We start from the raw sequence: 21,358 nt of genomic DNA on the forward strand, positions 1-21,358 counted from the left end.
GGCCAGGGGAGCTGTCTGCTCCTTGTCTCCCGGAGGTGTGCATTGTCTTGCACACGAAGGCCCTGAGGTACGGGGACTCTGAGGCCAGACGGCAGAGCAGGACGCATGTGGCTGACATGGAGGCATCACGCCAGAGCACTGCTGACCAGCTGGTCGCTGCCAGAGAGGGATTAATAATAATCCCTACCATTCATCCAGAGCATTCCAGTGTACGAAGTGCTGTCACAGCCGATACCGAACCCGGGCCACACAACTGCCAGGAGGTGGGCAGAGCGAGCACCGGGGTCCCCATTATACCGATGACGCTCTGAGGTTAAGTGTCTGGCCCACGGCTGCACAAGAAGTGGCCGAGCCGGGCCCTGAGCCAGGCGTCCCCACACGGCACCGGAGCTGTATCCTGCCCAGAGCGATCTTTATCAAGTGAAAGTTCCACAGCAGGTGGACATATTTCTACCCTCCGAATAAACTACTGAGTAAAAAAAAAAACCCCACAAATCATTTATTCTTTGGTTGTCTACACAGACACTCAAATACCGTAGTGCTGTCATGTGGCTGCCTGTGCAGGCCTCCGGGGGCGGCTTGGGGCCTGCGTCCTGAGCCCACAGCCGGGTCCAGAGGAGAGAGGGCCGTCCTGCCATGTCCACTTCGGGGAGCAGTAGCACCGTGCGGATAGCCGTGAGCAGGGTCCCGTTGGCCGGGCAGCAGATGGAACCTTCTCACTGCTCCGCAGCCCCCAGGGGCCGGCCGGTCCAGGGTGCAGGACGTTTACTCCAGGTGGGTCTGGCCACCCACCCACAGTGAGCCGGACGCTGTCAGAGCTCATCCCTGCGCCCCGCCTCACCGCCAGAGAGAGACTCCTCGACAGGCTGGGGGGGCCCCTCCTGGGGGAGGACCATCTCTTCGGGGTTGAAGAGCATCTTCACCAGGTCATCCGCTTGCACCCTGTCCTACAAGGACAGACCCGCCTATTCAGAGAGGCCTCAGGACCAGGCACTCCCCTCTCTCAGGCGCTACTCGCCCGAGAACAAGAAAGTCTTCCTCCCTGGCTTCTGAGCTCCTCTCCTTCCCAACAGCTCCTCCTCTCTGGGCGGACAGCTGGGGTGCTGCCCAGCCAGGGAGTCAAGCACCAGGACCGTCCCCGATCCTGGCATCCCTGACCTACAGCCCCGTTTACAAGTAAGGAAGAAGGGCCGGGGAGGACAAGGAGACGTGGCCACGGTGACACATCGCTGGAGGGAGGGGCCTCTGTGGACTCAAGGCCTGGGACTCTTGTCATGTCTAAGCCACTGGCAATGAGACGGGAAGGTGGGAGCAGAACCCGAGCCCTTCCAGGAACAGACCACAGCGGTACCAAGTGCTCTCACCCGCTCACTGTGCCGGGCGTCCAACGTGAACCACAGGGCGATGGCACAGCGCTGGCCTCTGGTGACAGCCCTCACTCCGTGCGGGTTTTCGGTGCCTGAAGAGAACCCCACAGCCCTTCCGCACTGGGGCTGTACTTCTGCCTGAAGGAGACACAAAGTGTGGGGTGGTGGGGTGGTACATGGGATGGAGACTGTAACCTGTCTTCAGAAGGGACACGGGATCATCAGGGTCCGGGATCAAGGGTGGTTCCTCAGCCTGGTTTCCCAAAGACCAGAGCTGGAGAGGTGGCCATTCAGAGGAGTAGGTGACACATCTCAAAGCCCCCCCCCCCCCCCCCCCCCCCCGCCGGCTTGAGGAGGGGAGCCCTGGCCGCTGGGCCCATGGCACTTTGGGTGTTTCTGTCTCCCAGGGATGGGGACAAGGGCATACTCACTGTCACAGTCTTGGCATCTAGTTCAGTGAAATAGAAGGTTCCTCCATCGAAGTCTCCATTTAGATAAAGAATAGCACTGGGAACAACAGACAGTGTCTTGCCAAGGGCCTCCTCCTCCTCCTCCCCCCCTCCCTTCCCCTCCCTTCCCTGCCCTTCCCCTCCCTTCCCCTCCCTCAACAACCCACAGCTCCAGTTCCTTCATCTCCAGGTGCTCTCAACCAGCAGCTGGAGGATGGCTTCATGGAAAGAGAGCCTTCTAGACCCTTCTCTGAAGCCTCAAACATGACCCCAGCCTTCCCACCCCTCTACCCTCACTCCAGAGAACCCGCTGTCCTTCTCATGACACCACACTGGAATGACTCCCTGTCTGACCTCCTAGCCAGAGGGCGTGGGGATAGGGATTGGATTCTGGGGACAGCTGGGCCCACAGCTCCGTGTGCGTGTGTGTTGGGGAGGGGGACAGCTGTCACCTGTAGTCCCGGAAGGTGTAGGCAGGGGGCTCCTTGATGCATACGAGGGCCTCGGCGTTCAGGATGCAGTTGTCCACGTGGACTGGGTGGCTGCTGTCCTTCCTCTCAGCCTGTGCCTCTGGGGCCGGGGTAACGCACATTAATGCAGGGACACCTCAGGAGACACTGCAGCTCTCCTGTTGGCATGGGGGGGTACTTCCCCAAATGTGTCTGGGTCTATGGAAATGGCCAATGAACTAGGGGGGGGTCTCTGGCTCAGCCACCAGCCCAGAGGCCAGGACAAATCTGCAGGTTTCCCAGGAAGGTTCTTGGTGGGGCAAACAGGTGCAGCAAGTAGGGTCAGGAGGCTCTAACCAAGGGGCAGGTTCCTGGGCTGAGCTGCCAGACCCCAGCTTTCTGGCTACAATACAAAACAGGAATCCCCAGAGAAGTAAAAATGAGGAGTCAGGAGGGTGGCAGGATGCAGGCAGGGTACGGTGAGACTCCATATGCAGTGGGAGACAAGGTGAGGACGGCATGGAGGGGGAACAGATAGGAGCAAAGGTAAAGAGTTAGCAGGGTGCCTGGGTGGCTCAGTCGGTTGAGCGTCTGACTTTGGCTCAGGTCATGATCTCACGGTTAGTGGGTTCGAGCCCTGCGTGGGGCTCTGTGTTGACAGCTAGGAGCCTGGAGCCTGCTTCAGATTCTGTGTCTCCCTCTCCCTCTCTCTCTCTCTCAATCAATCAATCAATCAATCAATCAAAAGGTAAAGAGTTAGTCTCAGTAGGGCTTTGCAGGTGGAGGAGCCATGCAGGAGGAAGGTCGTGAAAGAGAACAGACGGCACATACTCTAGGACGCCAGGCAAGCACGCACATCACACGGAGCCATCGCCCCCAGCGCAAATGTCTGGCATGCCCTGAGAAGGCTGGTGGCCCTGTCAGGTCACCATAGATTCCTTCTATTTGTCCCCATCTGTGCAGCCAGTCATCAGGCCCTGTCCCTCCACCTCCTACACCCCCCTCGTGTCTTCCCTTCTCTTTACTCCCAACACCACCTGCCAGCTCTAGGCCTTTGTCCTCACCCACCCAGGTCACGGCTGATGGGCTTTCCTCCCTCTGGCTTGATCCATGCCCTCCGAATCTCTCAACACAAAGCAGCAAAACTAACCTTGTAAAAAAGAGGTCTCACCGAGCCCTTCCTGCTTGATGACTCTTCCCAGCTTCCCACTGCCCATGCCCCCAGCTTGGGATGTCGTGACACATATAGTTGTGTATCTGACACATTCCTTTGGGTGTGTCCAGATTTTGATAGAAATCCAAACCTTCCAGGGGAGAGTAAAGCTCTCTAATCCCTGCCACCTAGCCACAGCGCATCAGTGCCGAGAGCCTCTGAAGGCTGTGGCACGACAGATCTAGCTGTAGGCCACGTGTGACCCCCGCCCCCCTCCACGGGCACTGGCCATCCCTCACCCCTCCTCAGGACAGCAAAAGGGATAGAAGAGAGGGCGAGTGGGCAAGGACTGACCTTGAATCTGCTCTGACTTGGTTTTTGTTTTGTTTTAAAGATTTTATTTTTAAGTAATCTCTACACCCACTGTGGGGCTTGAACTTACAATCAAGAGTTGCATGCTTGGGGTTCCTGGGAGGCTCAGTCAGTTAAGCATCTGACTTTGGCTCAGGTCATGATCTCACGGTTTGTGAGTTCAAGCCCCGCATTGGGTGAGCTTGAGTTTTGGGCTCTGCGCTGGCAGTGCGGAGCGTATGTGGGATTTTCTCTCCCTCTGGGATTCTCCTCTCTCCCTCTCTCTGCCCCTCCCTCACTTGTGCACTCTTTCTTTCTCTCAAAAAAAAAAAAAAAAAAAAAAAAAAGAGTTGTACGCTCTCACTGAGCCAGCTGGGTGCTCCTTAATTTTCCTTGATTTATAAAATTAGATCTCTCACAGATTTGGTATTTAACATGTGGTGACAGAGAACTTGCAACTTAGCTCATGATTGATCTACACCCCTGTACGTCCAACACCACTGCTGAGAACCAATGGCCTACAGGATGAAAACCAACTCCTGAATGTAGTTCTCCATAATCTGGCTTCTGAAGGCCTCCCCAGTCTTATCTGACTACCCCAACTTCACCCCCACTCCCCAGAAACGGCCACTTTCTTAGCCCCCACCACCAGGCCACCAGGTTGTCCAATGGCTGCCCTCGTTTGCACATGCTGTTCTCTCTGGCTTAAACAACCTCTCGTCACCTGCGCACTCCACAGCTCCTATTCATCCTGCACAACTGTCATCACCTCCTCCGGGAAGCCCTCCTGTCCTCCCGGTTGACTGTAACTTCCTGGGCTGCACTGATTGCACTGGGCTGCCGCTTTCTGGTTCCCCAACTAGGATGAAAAGGACCTTGTCCTGTTCCTCCCCACGTCCTCGGCACCAGTGCCAGGGCGCAGAGCGTGTGTAGTGAGAGCGGCAGGGATGGAGAAGGCCCACCTTCGATGGCGGTGCGGCACACCAGGTGGGAGTAGGAGAAGTAGAGGGGGGTGTCCAGGCGGAAGTAGGACTCCATGACGCGCCGCACCTTCTCGGTCACGTTGTAGTACAGGTGGGCGCTCTGCAGGGGAACCTTCCCTTCCTGTCCCAGCTGCCAAGGAGACCAGTGGTCGGCTGCCCTGAACGCCCGTCTGTGGGCTGATGGGACCCACCGAGGCAACAGGCCGCCCTCCCTGTCCCTCGCCCAAAGTGCCAACGCTGCACCCATGCACAACGGCCCCCCAGTGTTACACCCGCCCCTCCTCCACCCTTCTCTTTATGAACAGTTTGTGCAGCCCTTCAGAAAGCACTCTCCCGGCTCTGGACACCGGTCGGTCTTGCTGCCTCGCTCTGATCACACTGAGTTTACTAGCCGGGACTCAACAGTCCACCTCCCTCAACTTAATTCATCCTGTGACAGGCAGACACCTTCACCTTTCCTGCCTCCACCCCCAAGTCTCCCCTCTCCCAAAGCCTGAGCGTCCCCTCTCCCCATCCCCCACACTCTAGAACACTGAGTATTGGTTTTACCTTGAGGGCCTTGAAGACAGTGACTCCATAGAACTTTTCACTGGGGGTGTGTGGGGAGGTCTGACCCCGGTAGCCATCTCCTGAGGTCGCTGCTGCCTACAAGGCCCAAAACACAGGACGTAGACAGGGCAGCTGGGGTGGTTAAGGGTGAGCAGTGAGGGGCACTGGTGCAGGGGAGGCTGGGCCTTGGGGTGAAGGCGCGGTCACCGGGTTTCCCTTACGTTGGTAAGTCTCTGCAGCTCTCGGCACTCCTCATCGGAGATGACACCATCCATCACCACCCTCTGGGAACCATTCAAGACTTTGGAGTTCATGGTGAGACTGATGCCTTCGTAGAGCAGGGGGCCACCTGCAAAGCAGTCGTGAGACTGGGCTGAGACCTGCAGCAGTTCTGTCCAGACACTCTCCATTGGATGGGGATAGAAATTCCAGGTGTTTCCAGGTCACCAGAGAAACCTCCTACTCGGTCACTTCCAAAGGTGGGGTGGCCAGGAGGACAGAACTGGGAGCTGACAAGACAGAAGAGCCAAGCGCTAGTCCTGGCTCCCCTCCCGAACAGTTGTTGGTTCTTGGGCCTTTGCCAATAAGGAAACATCACCAACACATTCCTAAGACCATGAGCCCCAGAATCAGAAAGAACATGCTTATTAGCTGTGTGACCTTAGCAAGTTACTTAACCTCCCTGAGCTCTAATTTCCTCATCTGGAAAATAGCATCTACCTAAGTCTGATGCTTGTTTGATGTAAGAGAACAACAAGGCAAATTAAAAACCTAGCACAGGGGCGCCTGGGTGGTTCAGTCAGTTAAGCGTCTGACTTCAGCTCAGGTCATGATCTCACAGTTTGTGAGTTCAAGCCCTGCGTCGGGCTCTGTGCTGACAGCTCAGGGCCTGGAGCCAGCTTCTGATTCTGCATCTCCCTCTCTCTCTCTCTCTGCCCCTCCACCGCTCACACTCTCTCTCTCTCAAAAATAAACATAAAATTTTTTGAAAGGGGAGCGGCTAAATTAGCCGCCCCGTTTCAAAAAAAACAAAACAAAAACAAAAACAAAAAATGAGCACAATCCCTGGCACATAGTTAATGCTCAAAACTTTAGTTCCCATCATATCATTGTCACCAGCAGCAGCGGTATTTATTTACAATGGGGACTTCCATCTGCCCAACCCACCCCCCCAGGCAGTTATGAGGATCCAAAGAAACAACAGAGTGAAAACGGAGGAATGCGGGGCCAATTCTTTTCATATGCTAATCTTGTTAAATTAACCACTGTCAACTTAAGCCACAGCAGAGCAAAGGCCAACCTTCTCTTCTATCTATTTCTCGTGGCCTCCCTCCTTGCTGGGGACCCACTGGAGACGCAATTCAATTCCATCTATTTACTGAGGCTGCACTGTGTGCCCGGCCCCCGCGAGGGTCTCACACCAGAAGGTGGCACCTCTTCCAACAATTATGCACACGGGCAGACCTCGTGCAAGCACAGAGAAGGCTGCCAAGGAAGCTCAAAAGGAAGACGGAGGGGATCCTCAGGGCTGGGAGATTAAGAAAGGCTTTGTGGACAGAGATGATGGGCGGGCCCTGGGAGGAGGGACAGGCTGGCAGATGAACAGAAGGTATAAGCAGGGGAAGAGCTCAACATGAGGTGAAAGGGGCAGGCAGGGTGGGTAGGGGCAAGGTCCTTGTATTTGGAAGACTGGTCTAGCCACGTGGCGGGGGAGGGGAAGGACAGACCAAGGAGGGACAGGAGTGCTCTGACAGCACCGGGGCCTGCAGCACCGGGAGAGGAGAGGCCTAGGGAGACAGGTGAGGAAAAGCAGTTTCAGTGCAGGTTGGAGGGGGCAGGCACGGGGGCAGAGCCCTCGGATCTGGAGGCTTGGTAACAGGGTACATGATGGAAGCGGTGGGGGGGGGGGCGGACAGGATGAGGTCTGTGCTGTAAACACTGACTGCAGTGAGCTGAACCAGCGTTGCAGTGACAACAGGAATCCTATCTCTTAACCAAAGACCAATCGTCAGTGCCCCTTCTGGGTGGAAGTCCTGGTGAGTTAAAAAGGGCACCAGGCGAGGCTAAGCCTGGCACAGGTCCCGGGGCTGGTCAGCTAGCGCAAGGACACCAGCTTGCTGCGTACATGACAGCCGCAGACCCCCAGGCTCTGACCTCTCACCTTCCCGGGTCAGCCTGCTCACATCCAGCGACTCCTTGGTCTTCTCCTCCACCAGGGTCTCAATCTCCTTCATGAGGTTTCCGATCTCCTGGGAGATGCGGACGGCTGTTTCCCTTTCGGACCTGTGAGCACGGCCACCCTGAGCACTGTGTTCTGGGGCCACCCTGGCTCCCACCCCAGCCTCCCAGCCTGGACCAGCCCACCCCCCTGCCAGGAGTTCACATCTGCCTGGGCTCAGGAAGCCTCGAGTGCCTCATCAGGCCGGTCCAGCCATGCAGTTTCTTCAGGGGCCTCACTTTTGTTTCTCTTGCAATCTTTTGGGAATCACCTCTTCTGGAGTCCATGAATCCTAGAAGCAGATCAGGAGAAAGATCAACACTGTAGAGCGACCTGCATCATCCTCCAAGGTCTCCATGCGTAGATTAGGGCCTATGGGAGGACCCGCCTCAGCGCCTGCCTCCTCTCAGGAGGTAAAGTGAGGTGTGGGAGCCGGAGTCACCCCTGGCTGCCCAGAACTCCCCTTTGTCTTCCTCTGCCTCTCGTCCACAGGTTTCACAGATCCCATGTCTGGCTCAGGCCCCTGATGGTTTTTGCCCAGAGTCACACAGCTAGCCCCCTCACCCCCAGCTCCTGCATCCTGGCTCACCGGGTCAACAAAGGGAATTCCGAAAACATCGTAAGCGAAGAAGAGCAGTTCTTTCTCCAGCAGGCTGCGCTGTCGGTACTCCCGGGCACTCTGAGGAAAAGGAGTGGAAGGAAGGCCCTGGAACTCAGTCCTGTTAGCTCTGCAGCAGGGGTGGGGAGGGGGGGGTCCAACCCCACATTCTGCGCTGTTGCTCCCTGTGTGACCCGAGACTCCTCTCCCACTCCCACTAGTACTAGTGTGTCTGTTCTCCAGCACCTCTGTGCTCCGGGTTCCTCTGGCCTGGCACAAGCAACGCCTCTGAAGGTGGCATAAGACCCCCTGCCTCCCCCCATTAATCTCCGAGACAGGAAATCTGATGATTCTCAGGAGGTGGGGAAATATTCCTCAAAGAAGGAGAGTTCTTTCTGGACTTCCATAGGGGTTCAATGCTGAGGCAGGAGACCTAGGTGCTCCGTGACCCATGTGTTATCACTTAACCTTTACAGCCACCTTTGAAGTTGACAGTATTCATTTTAGAGACAAAGACGCTGAGGAGCAGAGGGGATATGTGACTTGTTTAAGGTAACACTATAGGAAATGGGGCAGGGACCGACATTCAGACCCAGGTCTTCCCAATCCTGAAGCCCATGTGATTTTGGTTAGGCCCCTGCCTCCTCTCAGACTCTGAGCAGACCGGATCCCTCCCGGAGTCCCACGGCTGCAGCTACAACAGCAGGGTCTGGCCTTCCGGCCCTCCCCACACATGCTCACAGAGAGGGCTTACCCAGGGCAGAGAAACTAAGTACCTTCCGGGGACACATCTCTCCCTAGGTGCCCTGCTAGCCTCCAAGCAGCAGAAGGAGGAAAAACAAAAAGAAAAAGAAGACACCATCAATTGAAAGAAAAGATGAGGGGAGTAAGGAAAGTGTTAACAAGACATCAATGAGTTTTACATCATGTATCATATTTACCCAACGGGGAGATGGAAATTTTCTCCTAAGGAGTTTAAGTGGTTCACCAAGTTCTAGACACCCAGCTAGGTGCGTTCTCCCATTCAACCCTCTCCCACAGCTCTATGAGGCTCCTAGGAAGCAAATCCCACTCCTATGTTTATTCACTCGGCAATGATTTGTGGAATATCAGCTATGAGACAGAAACTGTGCCAGCCCTGGGGTAATGCAGGGCCAGAACCGGGTCACCACCACCAGCCACAGGCCACTGTGCGAGTCAGCCCATCTCCTGGAGCCAGAATATTCTCATCTGTAATGTGGGAGAATAGCGCCCCCTACCAGGGCTGCTGCGGTGATTAAATGAGATGATGGGTGTGAAACACATAGCACAGTGCGTGGCCTGGGACAGGGCTCAGCAAATCCTAGTTACCTTCTTTCCATAAAGGAAAGTTCTAGTTAAAAGTGGTTTATTTTCTCCCTCTGCTCCAAACTCACTAATATGACTATAAAGTGGAGGGAAAAGGGTCTTAACTGAACAAGACAAAGGCACCTGAAGCAGCACCCTCTCAAATGAGACGGTCCCCACCTAGTGGCCAAAGAGGACAACTACAAGGTCGGGTCTCCACAGGAGAGGGGATCGCAAAGGAAGGGTTATTTCTTTTCTTTTTTTTTTTTTAATTTTTTTAAACGTTTTATTTATTTTTGAGACAGGGAGAGACAGAGCATGAACAGAGGAGGGTCAGAGAGAGGGAGACACAGAATCTGAAACAGGCTCCAGGCTCTGAGCTGTCAGCACAGAGCCCGACGCGGGGCTCGAACTCACGGACCGCGAGATCATGACCTGAGCCGAAGTCGGCCGCTTAACCAACTGAGCCACCCAGGCGCCCCGAGAAGGGTTATTTCTATTAGAGACTCGGGATTCCAGAGCCAGGAAGGAAGAACCTTGCTTTTTTTCCTTCAGGGCAAGCTGGTGGCCCTACCTCACCATATGAGAATCAAATGAAACAAAAGCTGTGGAAGAATTTTTCAAACTAAATGCCACACACATCGGAAGAGTGGTTATTTTCAACAGTAAGCTCCGCAACAGCCACAATGGGAAGTTGGCTACTGCCTCATTCTCTGCCTCCTTCTCCTGGTGAACAGGGGAGAATTTAGCTACCTGGGGCTGGAGTACAGACAGGGCAGACGTGTGAGGAAAGCGCCCTGCTCCACCTGTATGTACCTGAGTTAGGTAGGCGGCACCACTCACGTGTCTCCAAAGCTGGAAGTTTGGTTCTAATTAGATGGGAAGATGGAGCAGTGAACCATTCTGCCATCGCCGCCTCCTATTCCATCTAGACAGTTCCTTCCTCCAGCCACCGCCTCCCTCGGCCCAGCAGCCCCCCTCTGCCTTGCCACCGTAGCCCTGTACTGGTCTCCTGCTTCTAGCTCCTTCCTGTTCTGAGCCTTGCACCGTGTCAGCTGGTCGGGCTACTGTTTAAATCTCTTCGCGCACCCACCACTGTCTGCCTTATGGAATAGAGGCCAAGGTCCTGGGAAGGCACTCAAGACCCTTCAAAATCTGACCCTCCCAGGCCTCGTTGTCTGTAACTCCCCAGTATCATCTTCCATTTATGTGGGACAATCGTCCAGGTTGTTTGCCCATGCTGTTCTTCATCTAAAAGGCCCTTCCTTGCCTCATTCACCTGCTGAAGGCTTTTAAAACCAAATGTCAACGGCACTTCCTCTTGTGAAGCCTTCCATGACTTGTCAGTCGATTATTTCCTTTTTTTTTTTCAATTTGAGAGAGCGAGAGAGGGCACATCATCAGGGGAGAAGGGGAGAGGGAGAGAGAGAGAGAGGGAAAATTTGAAGCAGGGTCCACACTCTGCATGAAGCCCAATGCAGGTCTCGATGCCATGACCCTGGGATCATGACTTGAGCCAAAATCAAGAATCGGATGCTCAACGGACTGAGCCACCCAGGCGGCCCAGTCGATCATTTCTCTTCCATGATTCCACTACAGCTTGCATACGTATCCACTATTAGATTTACTACGGTATTCTGTAAATTTTGGATTAAATACCTTTCAGTATCATCAGTGCCCTAAGGTTGTGCTTTAGATGGCATTCAAGGGGCACTTGGGTGGCTCAGTCGGTTAAGTGTCTGACTTCAGCTCAGGTCATGATCTCACGGCTTGTGGGTTCGAGCCCCGCGTCAGGCTTTGTGCTGACAGCTCAGAGTCTGGACCCTGCTTCAGATTCTGTGTCTCCCTCTCTCTCTGCCCCTCCCCTGCTCATGCTCTCTCTCTCAAAAATAAACATTAAAAAAATTTAGATGGCATTCAAAAAGACACAAAAGTAATACATTATAGTGACTCCAGCTCAGGTTATGATCTCATAGTTCATGGGACTGAGCCCCATGTTGGGCTCTGTGCTGACAGTGTGGAGACTGCTTGGGATTCTCTCTCCCTGCCTTTCCTCTCTCTCTCTGTCTCAAAATAAATAAATATTAAAAAAAAATTTTTAATGTGTATTTATTTTGAGAGAGAGATACAGTGTGAGCAGGGGAGGGGCAGAGAGAGAGGGAAGCACAGAATCCGAAGCAGTCTCCGAGCTATCAGCACAGAGCCCGACGTGGGGCTCAAACCCACGAACTGTGAGAGCATGACCTGAGCCAAAGTCGGACACTCAACCAAGTGAGCCACCCAGGCGCCCCATCAAAATAAATAAATATTAAAAAAATCCCACATGTGTAGCTATAAGAAATCTACAAAGTGCCAACAGCCATAAATACAAACATTTTGGTCTCTCTCCCTACCCAGGACCTGTAGGCCCATTCCTTGGGGGTAATTTGACGAACAATTTCTCATCAATCTGTCTAAAAGGTATACAGTTGAAAAAATACCTATGTGTTTTAAAAAACACAAATAGGATAGAATATAACTACAGATCTCTTTTGTTTTCCTTACCTAAAACAGTCTCATGGAGACAATTTCACAGTGGTGCATAGTAATCTGCTCATGCAATAAAACAGGTGTCTTGTATACCATTGAACAAATGTACTGCCATTTACGTACACAGTTCCCAAACTGACGGCATTTAGCGTGGTTCAGTTGGTTGCTTTCAGTGGCAAGGTTCTGATGCATATCTGTGCCCGTTTACCTCTGCATACCGGGGCAACTCTGCTGCGGGCCAAATCTCTGGCGGTAGAATCGCCAGTTAAATGAACAGTCCCACCGACAGTCCCGCCAGCGGCGCGGGAGTGTGGTTGCTTTTGCACCCCCTACATTTGTCCCAGAGATTTGGTGCATAGGCAAATGGGTTACCTCTAGAGTAACAGTAGCTTTTGGCATCTGTTTGAAAAACTGGTCCAAAGTTACTTTTACACAGTATATAGACGGGGTTTGTTTGAGAGGAGCCAGCAGGACACAGGCGACAGGCTCGCTGTCCTAAGTCTCACTCATTCTCCTGTTCTGAAACCAGGGATCGCTCCTGCAGTGACAGGCCACCCCCTATTTCAAGAGATGGCTGAGGTAAGAGGTGAGGAAACCGGCCACTGGCTGCTTGTGTCATATACCATCGGTAAGGCCCTCGTGATGCTACCTGTCCACAAAACACTTGGGAGATATTTGTGCCTGTTGGCTTACAAAGTGCATTTATACTCAGTATGTCATTTGACCCTCATGCCCATCTTGTGTTAAAGAAAAAGTAAGAACCACAATCCTATTCTATGGAAGGAAAACCCGAGACTCAGAGGGGCCATGCCATGTGCCTGAGGTCCCACATGACATGCAGAAGTTTATACAGCTAGTAACTAGAGGAGCAGGTGCTTGAGCCCAGACTAGTGACTTCAAATCCAACTCACCGTTCTGGGCTCAAGAAGAGGGTCCAGGGTGTGTGCAAGGCGTATGTGAAAATATCAAGGATCATAGTATCACATTTCACTAAGTTTAAAAACAGAACTTTCGGGGCGCCTGGGTGGCTCAGTCGGTTAAGCGGCCGACTTTGGCTCAGGTCATGATCTCACGGTCCGTGAGTTCGAGCCCCGCGTCGGGCTCTGTGCTGACAGCTCAGAGACTGGAGCCTGTTTCAGATTCTGTGTCTCCCTCTCTCTCTGCCCCTCCCCTGTTCATGCTCTGTCTCTCTCTGTCTCAAAAATAAATAAATGTTAAAAAAAAAAACAAAACAAAAACAAAAAACAGAGAACTTCCTATGTTTCTAAGTGCAAAAATAATACCATTCGCTGAAGGGAATTTAGAAAATATAAATGGGCAAGATACAAACATCACCCATATTCCACCACCTAGAAATAATCCACCACCTAGAAATGACCACTGAACATGTCAGAGAGTTTCACTTTGGTCACTGGGTCTGCTTGGGAGGGAGTCGGGCATAGTGCTGAGAGAGGGAGAGCTCAGCTCACACAATGGCAGAAAGAAGGGACAGGGAGGAAACGGAGGCAAGAAAATAGGTGAGTGAAAAAAGAGTTTAGCTTGAAGTAAAAAAACGATAGATGTTGGCCAAACAGTATCAAGTCTCAAAGCAGAGGTGCCAAGAAAGGGGAAAAGGGGTGCCCGCACTGCAATTCTGTTTTTCTTTTACGACTCAGACAACAGACTTCGGGGCCCCGATCGCACTGAGAGAGGCTGTTCCCTGTCCAAGCAGTGCCAGACCGCACCCTGCCTCCCTTCTGCCCTCTGGTCTGGGTTCGGCTCGCAGCTGCCAGAACTAAGGCAATCTCTCACCTCACGGGGGCCAATGGATCTGGCTGGTTCTTCTCCAAGCATGGCTGTGTAGTAGGCCAGATTCTGGTTCATCACCTCATCGTCGGGGAAGAAGAGGAGGTAGGTCTTGGCACATTCAATAGCCTGTGTATAATTCCCAACTGCAGAGCAAAAAAAGAGACGGCTGGGAAGAAAGGGTCTAATCCTGGGTACCAGGAACCACTGATGCCGAGTCTCAGTGCAGCTCGAGGCGGTGATGACACACAAGATGGCCCTGCTACCTAACACAGCTGCTTGATCTGAGGGGGAAATTCTAGAATAAGAACAGAAGTTACATAAATACAGAATATAGAATTGATTTAAGATGCTCAACATCCTCAGGCCTGCCTAATGTTTAAAAAAATTTTTTTAATGTTTTATTTATTTTTGAGAGAGAGAGAGAGAGAGAGCATGAATGAGGGTGGGGAGCAGAAAGAGAGGGAGACACAGAATTTGAAGTAGGCTCCAGGCCCTGAGCTTCAGCACAGAGCCTGACACGGGGCTTGAACTCATGAGCTGTGAGATCATGACCTGAGCTGCCCCTCAGGCCTGCCTAATGTTGAATGCCCACATCTTTAACATTTCATAAGTAATTTAAACACTACCCTCACATGAGACCAATTTCACGAACATTCCCATCTTCCTACCTTCTTTTCCCTACAGATTTTCAGAAGATGGGGACAGACCAATAGCAGATTGCCTCTCTGACAGGACAGTTCTCACGCACATGTGTTGGTCTCCCCAACTCAACTAATAAACATTTTATACTCGGGCCGCCTGGCTGGCTCAGTCATTAGAGCATGCGACTCTTGATCTCAGGGTCGTGCGTTCAAGCCCGTAGAGATTTCTTAAAATAAATAAAATTAAAAAACAAAACAAAACACTAGATGCCTATCTTCTAAAAAAAAAGAAAAAGAAATAAACACTTTATACTCTTGAGCGTGTGGTGATGCTTAGCACACAGAAGGAACTCAGGAAGGATCTGCTCATTGCTACTTGTTTGGATACTGGCAGTCCCCTGCCCGGAGCATCAGCACTGTCCTAGGGAGAAGGGCTGGAAAATGTCCTGTGGACTGGTTTAAATGGCAGTAATGGTAGTATATACCCTTGCCTTTGCTCTATCTTAATTCAGATGGGAAATCAGGTTATAAATGTTATAGAAGGGAGGAGAGAGGTCCTAGGTCCTCTCCCAGCTTTGCCGGTTGCTGGCCTCGGCTCCTGGGGCCAGTCCCTTGTCACAAAGCACCCAGGGGTCACCTGGCTGGGTGCCTCCCAGAGTCACAGTGAGAAGTCAAACATGTTGAAGCAGCACAGGGGCCATCGTCCCTGCCTACCTTGCTTTGGGCATTCTACTGAAAAGCAGCAGAGAAGGAAGAAAGTCGGTCTTACTGTTATAGTAGGCAAACTGCAGATAATTATAATGTGATGGGAGGAAGTCTTCAAAGGGCTTCTCTCGGCTTGGGTGGGAAGCCAGCTCCGTGACGCAGTTCTGCTTACAGCTGAGGACCTGGATGTAATGATCTGAAAGGAATCAGAGGGGTAGTAACTATCAGGTCGACCTTCAGGATTCAAATTCTGGTGAAGATGAACACGTTCAAGCGGAGGGAACTTTCAGGCCCATCCTCAGACGGCGGGGATTGAGGCGGAAGACGCCGTGTGCGCATCGTCAACCCGTGGCCCCGGGAGCCCCCGGGCGGCAGGCGAGGGCAGGCCCGCGGCCGCGTACCTGCGATGGCCTGGAAGAGGTCCGCGTTGTACTCCAGGTAGTTGTAGCCGTCATAGTCGTACGGCCCCTCGCAGAGCGCGCGGCACTCCGCGTCCGCCACCGAGTACTCGCGCAGCGCCGCCTCCAGGTGAGCCACGGCTTCGTGCGGCTGCTCCTCCGAGTAGAGCCGCACTCCCAGCCGGAACTCGTGCTACTGGGAGGAAGGGGGGACTCAACTGCGGGCCGCACCCAGCCCCCGGCCCGCGTGCCCCCACCCCTACCCCCACCCCTGGCCACCTGCACCTGCGTCCTCATGGCCTGCCTCGGGTTAGGGACGCAAAACGGTGGCTGCTACCCAGTGGAGGCCTTTCGCAAATGGCCTTCACAGGTTTCTCTGAACACTCAAAAGCATTTAACTCAATCTCGATAAAAGATACACGGGAGTTCGTTGCAATTTTCTTGTACTTTTCTATAGGGATAATAGTGTTCAAAATAAAGATTTAATGAAAAAGAACTCTTAGATGCTAGAATGAGGTCTGTGCCGATGGTAGCGACCTTTCCAGCATAAGGGGTGATGTGGGCTGCAGATGACTGTAGCATGGGTTTTGCTATCTGTGACACATAGCTCCCATTCTCGTGTACAGCAATTTTCATTTGCCACAGAGTCACTAAGACACACACACACACACACACACACACACACACACACACACACAAACTGTGTGTAGTTGTATAACATATTTGATGTACACAATTTACTTTTAAAGTCATTTTGGTATTGTTTGTTTCTAATATCTCTATTTCTAAACTATTAAAACTTGAGAGAACATAAGCTCTTTACAAAATGCTATTAGCATCACAGATAATATCTCTTGTGGGACATGGATTTCTGCTAAACAAATAGAATAAGATCATCAAGGAACACTGCACCACTTATTGTAGTGAAAGCAAAAACCTACACAGTAGATTAATACAATTATGCAAAAAATGGACTGTCATGCAACCATTAAAAATTGTATTTTCAAAGAAAATCTGAAGCCATGAGAGAAGCCTCCTGATATAGTGTTAGTTCAAAAAGGATTTTGAAAAATACGTATACAACATGATACCAAATTAGGTTAAAAAATTAAGATATAGTGGAGGTGCCTGGGGGCCGAGTTGGTTAAGCATCCAACTCTTGGTTTTGGCTCAGGTCCTGATCTCATGGGTTGTGGGATCAAGTCCTGGATCTGGCTCTGTACTGACAGTATGAAGCCTGCTTCACACTCTCTTTCTGTCCTTCTCTGACTTGTGCCCTCTTTCTCTTTCAAAATAAATAAATAAACATTAAAAAAAATTAAGATACAGAAGACTTTAAAAATAGGCTAAAATATGAACTACTGGTTTTCTTTTCTTTTTTTTTTTAATGTTTATTTATTTTTGAGACAGAGAGAGAGAGAGAGAGAGAAAGACAGAGTGTGAGCAAGGACGGGCAGAGAGAAATGGAGACACAGAATCCAAAGCAGGCTCCAGGCTCCCAGCTGTCAGCACAGAGCCAGACACGGGTATCAAACCCATGAGCTGTGAGATCATGACCTGAGCCAAAGTCGGACGCTTAGTCGACTGAGCCACTCAGGTGCCCTGAACTACTACTGGTTTTGTTAAGATGGCAGTATTATAGATGATTACTTTCTCCTTTGTACTTACCTGCATTTTTCTAGTGTTGTACAATGAACATTTACTACTTCTGTAATCAGAAAACAAGCCTAGTAAAAGTCACTTTAATAAAAAAAGAGAGAGGGGGGTGCCTCGGTGGCTCTCCGTCAGTTAAGCATCCGACTTCAGCTCCGGTCATGATCTCACGGTTCATGGGTTCGAGCCCCGCGTCGGGCTCTGTGCTGACAGCTTGGAGCCTGGAGCCTGGAGCCTGCTTCGGATTCTGTGTCTCCCCCCCTCTCTCTCTGCCCCTCTCCCGTTCATGCTCTGTCTCTCAAAAGTAAACAAACATTAAAAAAAAATTAAAAATAATAAAAATAGAGAGAGAGAAAGGGACAAAGTTTTTTTCACCATATGGGGTTTGGCCTCAAGATCCTTGAAGTCAGCCTCCTTCACCCCAGACATGGTTTGGTAATAGTCCAGATTCTGCCGCATCTCCATGTGTTCAGGATTGCCCACGAAGAAGGTATGTGCAGCTGCTACTGCTTTCTCCAGCTTGTTTATCTAAGAATAAAGCACAAGAACATAAGCCTCACATCCAAGCCCTGAAGGTTTGTGTCCAAATGCACAGTCCACGGTAAACAGGAAATCCCAGCCTTCCTGAGCCATCCACTCAAACGGTATGCTCTAGACCTTGCCAGCCGCAGAAAACACACCTACTACAGGAACTACATACCAGAAATTAGGAGTACAGGGCCCTGGGCAGAATTAGCCTTTCTCAAATCAGGCGTAGCAGTTCCCCAAATCATTGGAGGTGAAACCTTCAATAGTGTAAACATTCTATTTTTATTTATTTTTTAATTTTTTAAATGTCTATATATTGTTTAATGTTTACTTATTTTTGAGAGATAGAGACAGAGAACAAGCAGGGGAGAGGCAGAGAGAGAGGGAGACACAGAATCTAAAGCAGGCTCCAGGCTCTGAGCTGTCAGCACAGAGCCCAACACGGGGCCTGAACCCATGAACTGTGAGATCATGACCTGGGCTGAAGTCAGACACTTAACCGACTGAGACACCCAGGCACCGCTAAACATTTTATTTTTAAACAAAGGTCATATTGTGGGGGGAATGCTATGGAAGATTGACTGCCCAAATAATATATTCTCAAGATTCAGATGTGGCAACTGAGCTGAAAAATGTGTAACGCTTCAAGAATTTAGTAGTAGAGGAGAAAGAACAGTTAACAACGACGCCGTGTCTAAGGATTTCCCTAGAAGATACTTTTCTTTTTTTTGCATAAAATATAATCAAGTGTTTTTGACACATTCAAGGAAAAGATGAGTGACTGAAAAATCCTAAGGCCTTATACAAAATCCAGACATGGCATCTTCTGACTCAAAGCCTGGGGCTCATGAGGCTAAAACAAGTGGTTATATTGAAACCTGAGGAGAAAAAATTGTGCTACATGCCACAATAATGCCCATAGCAATGGACTCAAGCATATCGGTGTTACACAGTTTCCTATGTAGAAGCTAAAATAAATCACTGATGATCTAATGATTAACATGGGCTTAAGTGTCAGACAGATCTGTGACAAAGCTAGGTTTAATTAGTCACTTGCTGGGGCTTTAGATAAGTCACTTAAAGTTTACTCTCTAAATTCAGTTCCCTAATCTGTCATCTGCAGATAGCACTCACTAACTCACAGGGTTGTTGAGAATGTTACACAAGGTGATATACACGCAGCTTCTAATACATGGAGCTGGGCACATACGAAGCGCTCAATAAATGTTAGCTGGTATGATCAATATCCTAAAAATTTTTTCCTTTTCCTCTTACCATCAGAACTAGTAAATGCACATTAGATAAGGAGTTGGCCCTGGCTCTGACCCTAAAATAGCTAGGTAACCTAGGGTCAATGGTCGCCATCTCTGTACTTGTTTTGTTAATTGTACAATTAGAAATTCTCCCACGCCTGTCCCCTTTATGGATTTATTCTCCCACTGTTATCTTTCTACATTGCTCGTGCATTTTCTCGTTCTCTCTTCTCTCTCCACCCCCAGTCCTACTTTACTAAGCACCAAGGCACCTAATTTCCTTCTCTCGTGTGGACAACCCACACTCATCTCCTAATGGTTCACCCCGCCACCTCTTTCTCCTTCTCCCAAGGCTTATTCCACCTTCCAGAAATAGCATTCTAAAACCTGACACTGGCTCCTGAAGCCTGCAGAATTCTCTTCTGAGTCTGGCCTCACTTTACCTGGAATGGCCATTCTTCCTCTCCTCTAGTGAGATTTAGGACTGACCTCAATTGTCAACTCTTCTTTCAGTCTCCCTGGTTTCTCTGAGACAAAGCTAGGTTCTCCCTCCTTTGTGCTCCCACAGCCCTATGTACATACCTTTTTTAGCCTCTTCTATAGTGATTCTTAATAGGGAAGCGATACGAAACAAAACAATGTAAAGTTAAGCATTTTAATGACCTGTAGGAGAACTGGAATGTAGTAGGTATTCAGGAAACATTTGTCAAAGAATTTTAGAAAGTGCTGTTAAGTGACACGACCAAAGACATGACCCACTTATTTTGGTTTCAAATACAGTACTTTCCCAAGTAACAAGGAGGAAGGGAACAGAATTGTGTAAGCAAAATGCTTGTGGAGAGGTGGAAGTCTGGTCTCCACAGTTCTCTCAAGTCTCTCTTTAGGTGGAATTGAAGGTCTGTGAAACTATGGATATAATAAATATGCAGCACGGCTCCTCCTTCTTTGTTTCCCCCCAATAAAATGGGTCTAATAATAGCACCTACCTTACAGGATATTGACAAGATCTGGGCAAATAAATCAATAAACACAAAGTTCTTAAAATAGTGTGTGGAACAATGTGCTGGCTATCATCACCACCACCACGCAAGCCAGGGACGCTCCAAATCCATGTATACACTTGGTCTTAAGCCACTCTGGAATTCCTAAAAATACTCATTTTCTTTGAAAACCTGACAATAGCCAGAGGGTCCCCCCACAGCCTTAGTGGCTAGACAGCCCCTACTGGCGACGTGGCAAACTCACGTCCTGAAAGAGAGCTGCAGGAATCGTGTGGCAGGAAAAGCATCACTGAACAACGAACCGGAAGGAAGATATTGTAGAAAGGTCCTAGCTTCTCACTCGGACACTTACAATGAAATCCGGATGAGAGACCCAAGCTGCCGCTTTAGTTCCCTCTAGGAAGCCTCCCGGGGGATACAAGGCCAAGGTTTGCTTGGTCGTGCCTTAACCCCACGCTGGACCTTTGGGGTTACCATCTGCCTATGTGAACCTGGCGTAGCAGGTCTTCCGGCAGGGTCCCTCTTCTCCCTGGGTCCGAGGAGAGCTCCCCGGCCAGGAGGCCACCTTCCCTCTCCGCGGATACTTCCCCGGCCCCCCAGGTTCGCCCGGGTCATCTGCAACCACGCCCAGAAGGATCCCTGCCACCCAGGGCCGGACAGGTCTGCACCTTGAAGTAGGCGACCTGCAGGTAGTTGTAAGGGCTCCGCTTGCGGAACTCCAACTCCAGCTCCTCGCTGAGCGAGTGGGCGGCCGGCGGGCCGAGGCAGCGGCGCAGGCAGGCGGCACGACGCAGCAGGCCCCCAAAGAAGCGCAGGTCGTGCAGGGCGGCGGCGCCCGAGGCCTGCGCCAGGCTCGGGGACGAGTCGGGGTCCAGCTCCCACGGGAGGTCGGCGGCACACCGGGTGCGGCAGCGCAGGCGAAGGGCGCGCAGGGCGGCCCTCGAGCGAAGCGCCCGCTCCATGCTCAGGACCACCCCAGCCCAGTCCCCGCGCGCGTAGGCCGCGGTCCCCTCCGCGAAGAGCAGATCAGGCGCAGGCATGTCCCATCCCGTCTCGGACTCGACCTCGGCCCGGGAGGCAGCGGCGGCAATCGCCAGCAGTGTGGTCAGCAGCCTCAGAGCGCGTGCAGCCATTGCCGCCTCAGACCTAACGGGACAGCCTGCCACCCGCCACGGAGGCCGGAGTCCCACCCCCGAGGAGCCCCGCCCACCACGTCCCTCCCCTCCCCGCCCCTTCCCTGAGTGGAGCCCCGCCTCCCAAGCCCGGCGGCGCATGCCCACGAACGTTGCACTGCCCTTTTTGGCTTTCCCTAAGCCAGCACCCCGCCCCTCAGCAGAGCCTAGGGCGTCAGCTGGAGCCCCGCCTCCGGGTTCAGGCGGTGCCCCTCAGCCCTGATGGCCAATGGCCAGGGAACACAGA

General features: G+C 51.6%; 1 protein-coding gene across 3 annotated transcripts; it reads right to left on the reverse strand.

Annotated features, from left to right (window-relative positions):
• Window positions 1-474: 474 nt before the first annotated feature.
• Window positions 475-21,113, reverse strand: P3H1 (prolyl 3-hydroxylase 1). 3 transcript variants are annotated; one of them, XM_042952008.1, is made up of 16 exons: window positions 20,608-21,106; window positions 17,533-17,685; window positions 15,508-15,697; window positions 15,171-15,302; window positions 13,764-13,903; window positions 8,872-8,931; window positions 8,109-8,198; window positions 7,759-7,811; window positions 7,463-7,584; window positions 5,523-5,650; window positions 5,302-5,397; window positions 4,732-4,882; window positions 2,269-2,386; window positions 1,799-1,874; window positions 1,365-1,505; window positions 475-947 (listed from the first exon to the last, which is right to left on the reverse strand). In XM_042952008.1, the coding sequence occupies exons 1-16, from the start codon at window positions 21,070-21,072 to the stop codon at window positions 813-815; spliced, it is 2,250 nt and encodes a 749-aa protein (XP_042807942.1). In that variant the 5' UTR covers window positions 21,073-21,106; the 3' UTR covers window positions 475-812. The 3 variants fall into 3 exon arrangements, with proteins under 3 accessions (XP_042807942.1, XP_042807943.1, XP_042807944.1); XM_042952009.1 differs by lacking the exon at window positions 8,872-8,931; XM_042952010.1 differs by lacking the exons at window positions 475-947; window positions 1,365-1,505; window positions 1,799-1,874 and having other exon boundaries at window positions 2,283-2,444; window positions 20,608-21,113.
• Window positions 21,114-21,358: the final 245 nt, after the last annotated feature.

The sequence above is a fragment of the Panthera leo genome, chromosome C1, assembly GCF_018350215.1.
Source record: "Panthera leo isolate Ple1 chromosome C1, P.leo_Ple1_pat1.1, whole genome shotgun sequence".
Classification (NCBI taxonomy): domain Eukaryota; kingdom Metazoa; phylum Chordata; class Mammalia; order Carnivora; family Felidae; genus Panthera; species Panthera leo.

What these genes read in the sequence shown, in the direction of transcription:
- P3H1 (XM_042952008.1), bottom strand. Translation starts at nt 21,072, where the DNA reads ATGGCTGCACGCGCTCTGAGGCTGCTGACCACACTGCTGGCGATTGCC. An exon ending in GAATTCCCTTTGTTGACCCG is followed by an intron (nt 7,812 to 8,108) that starts GTGAGCCAGGAT and finishes ATCTGCTTCTAG; the next exon opens with GATTCATGGACTCCAGAAGA. An exon ending in TACACCTTCCGGGACTACAG is followed by an intron (nt 1,875 to 2,268) that starts GTGACAGCTGTC and finishes TGTTGTTCCCAG; the next exon opens with TGCTATTCTTTATCTAAATG.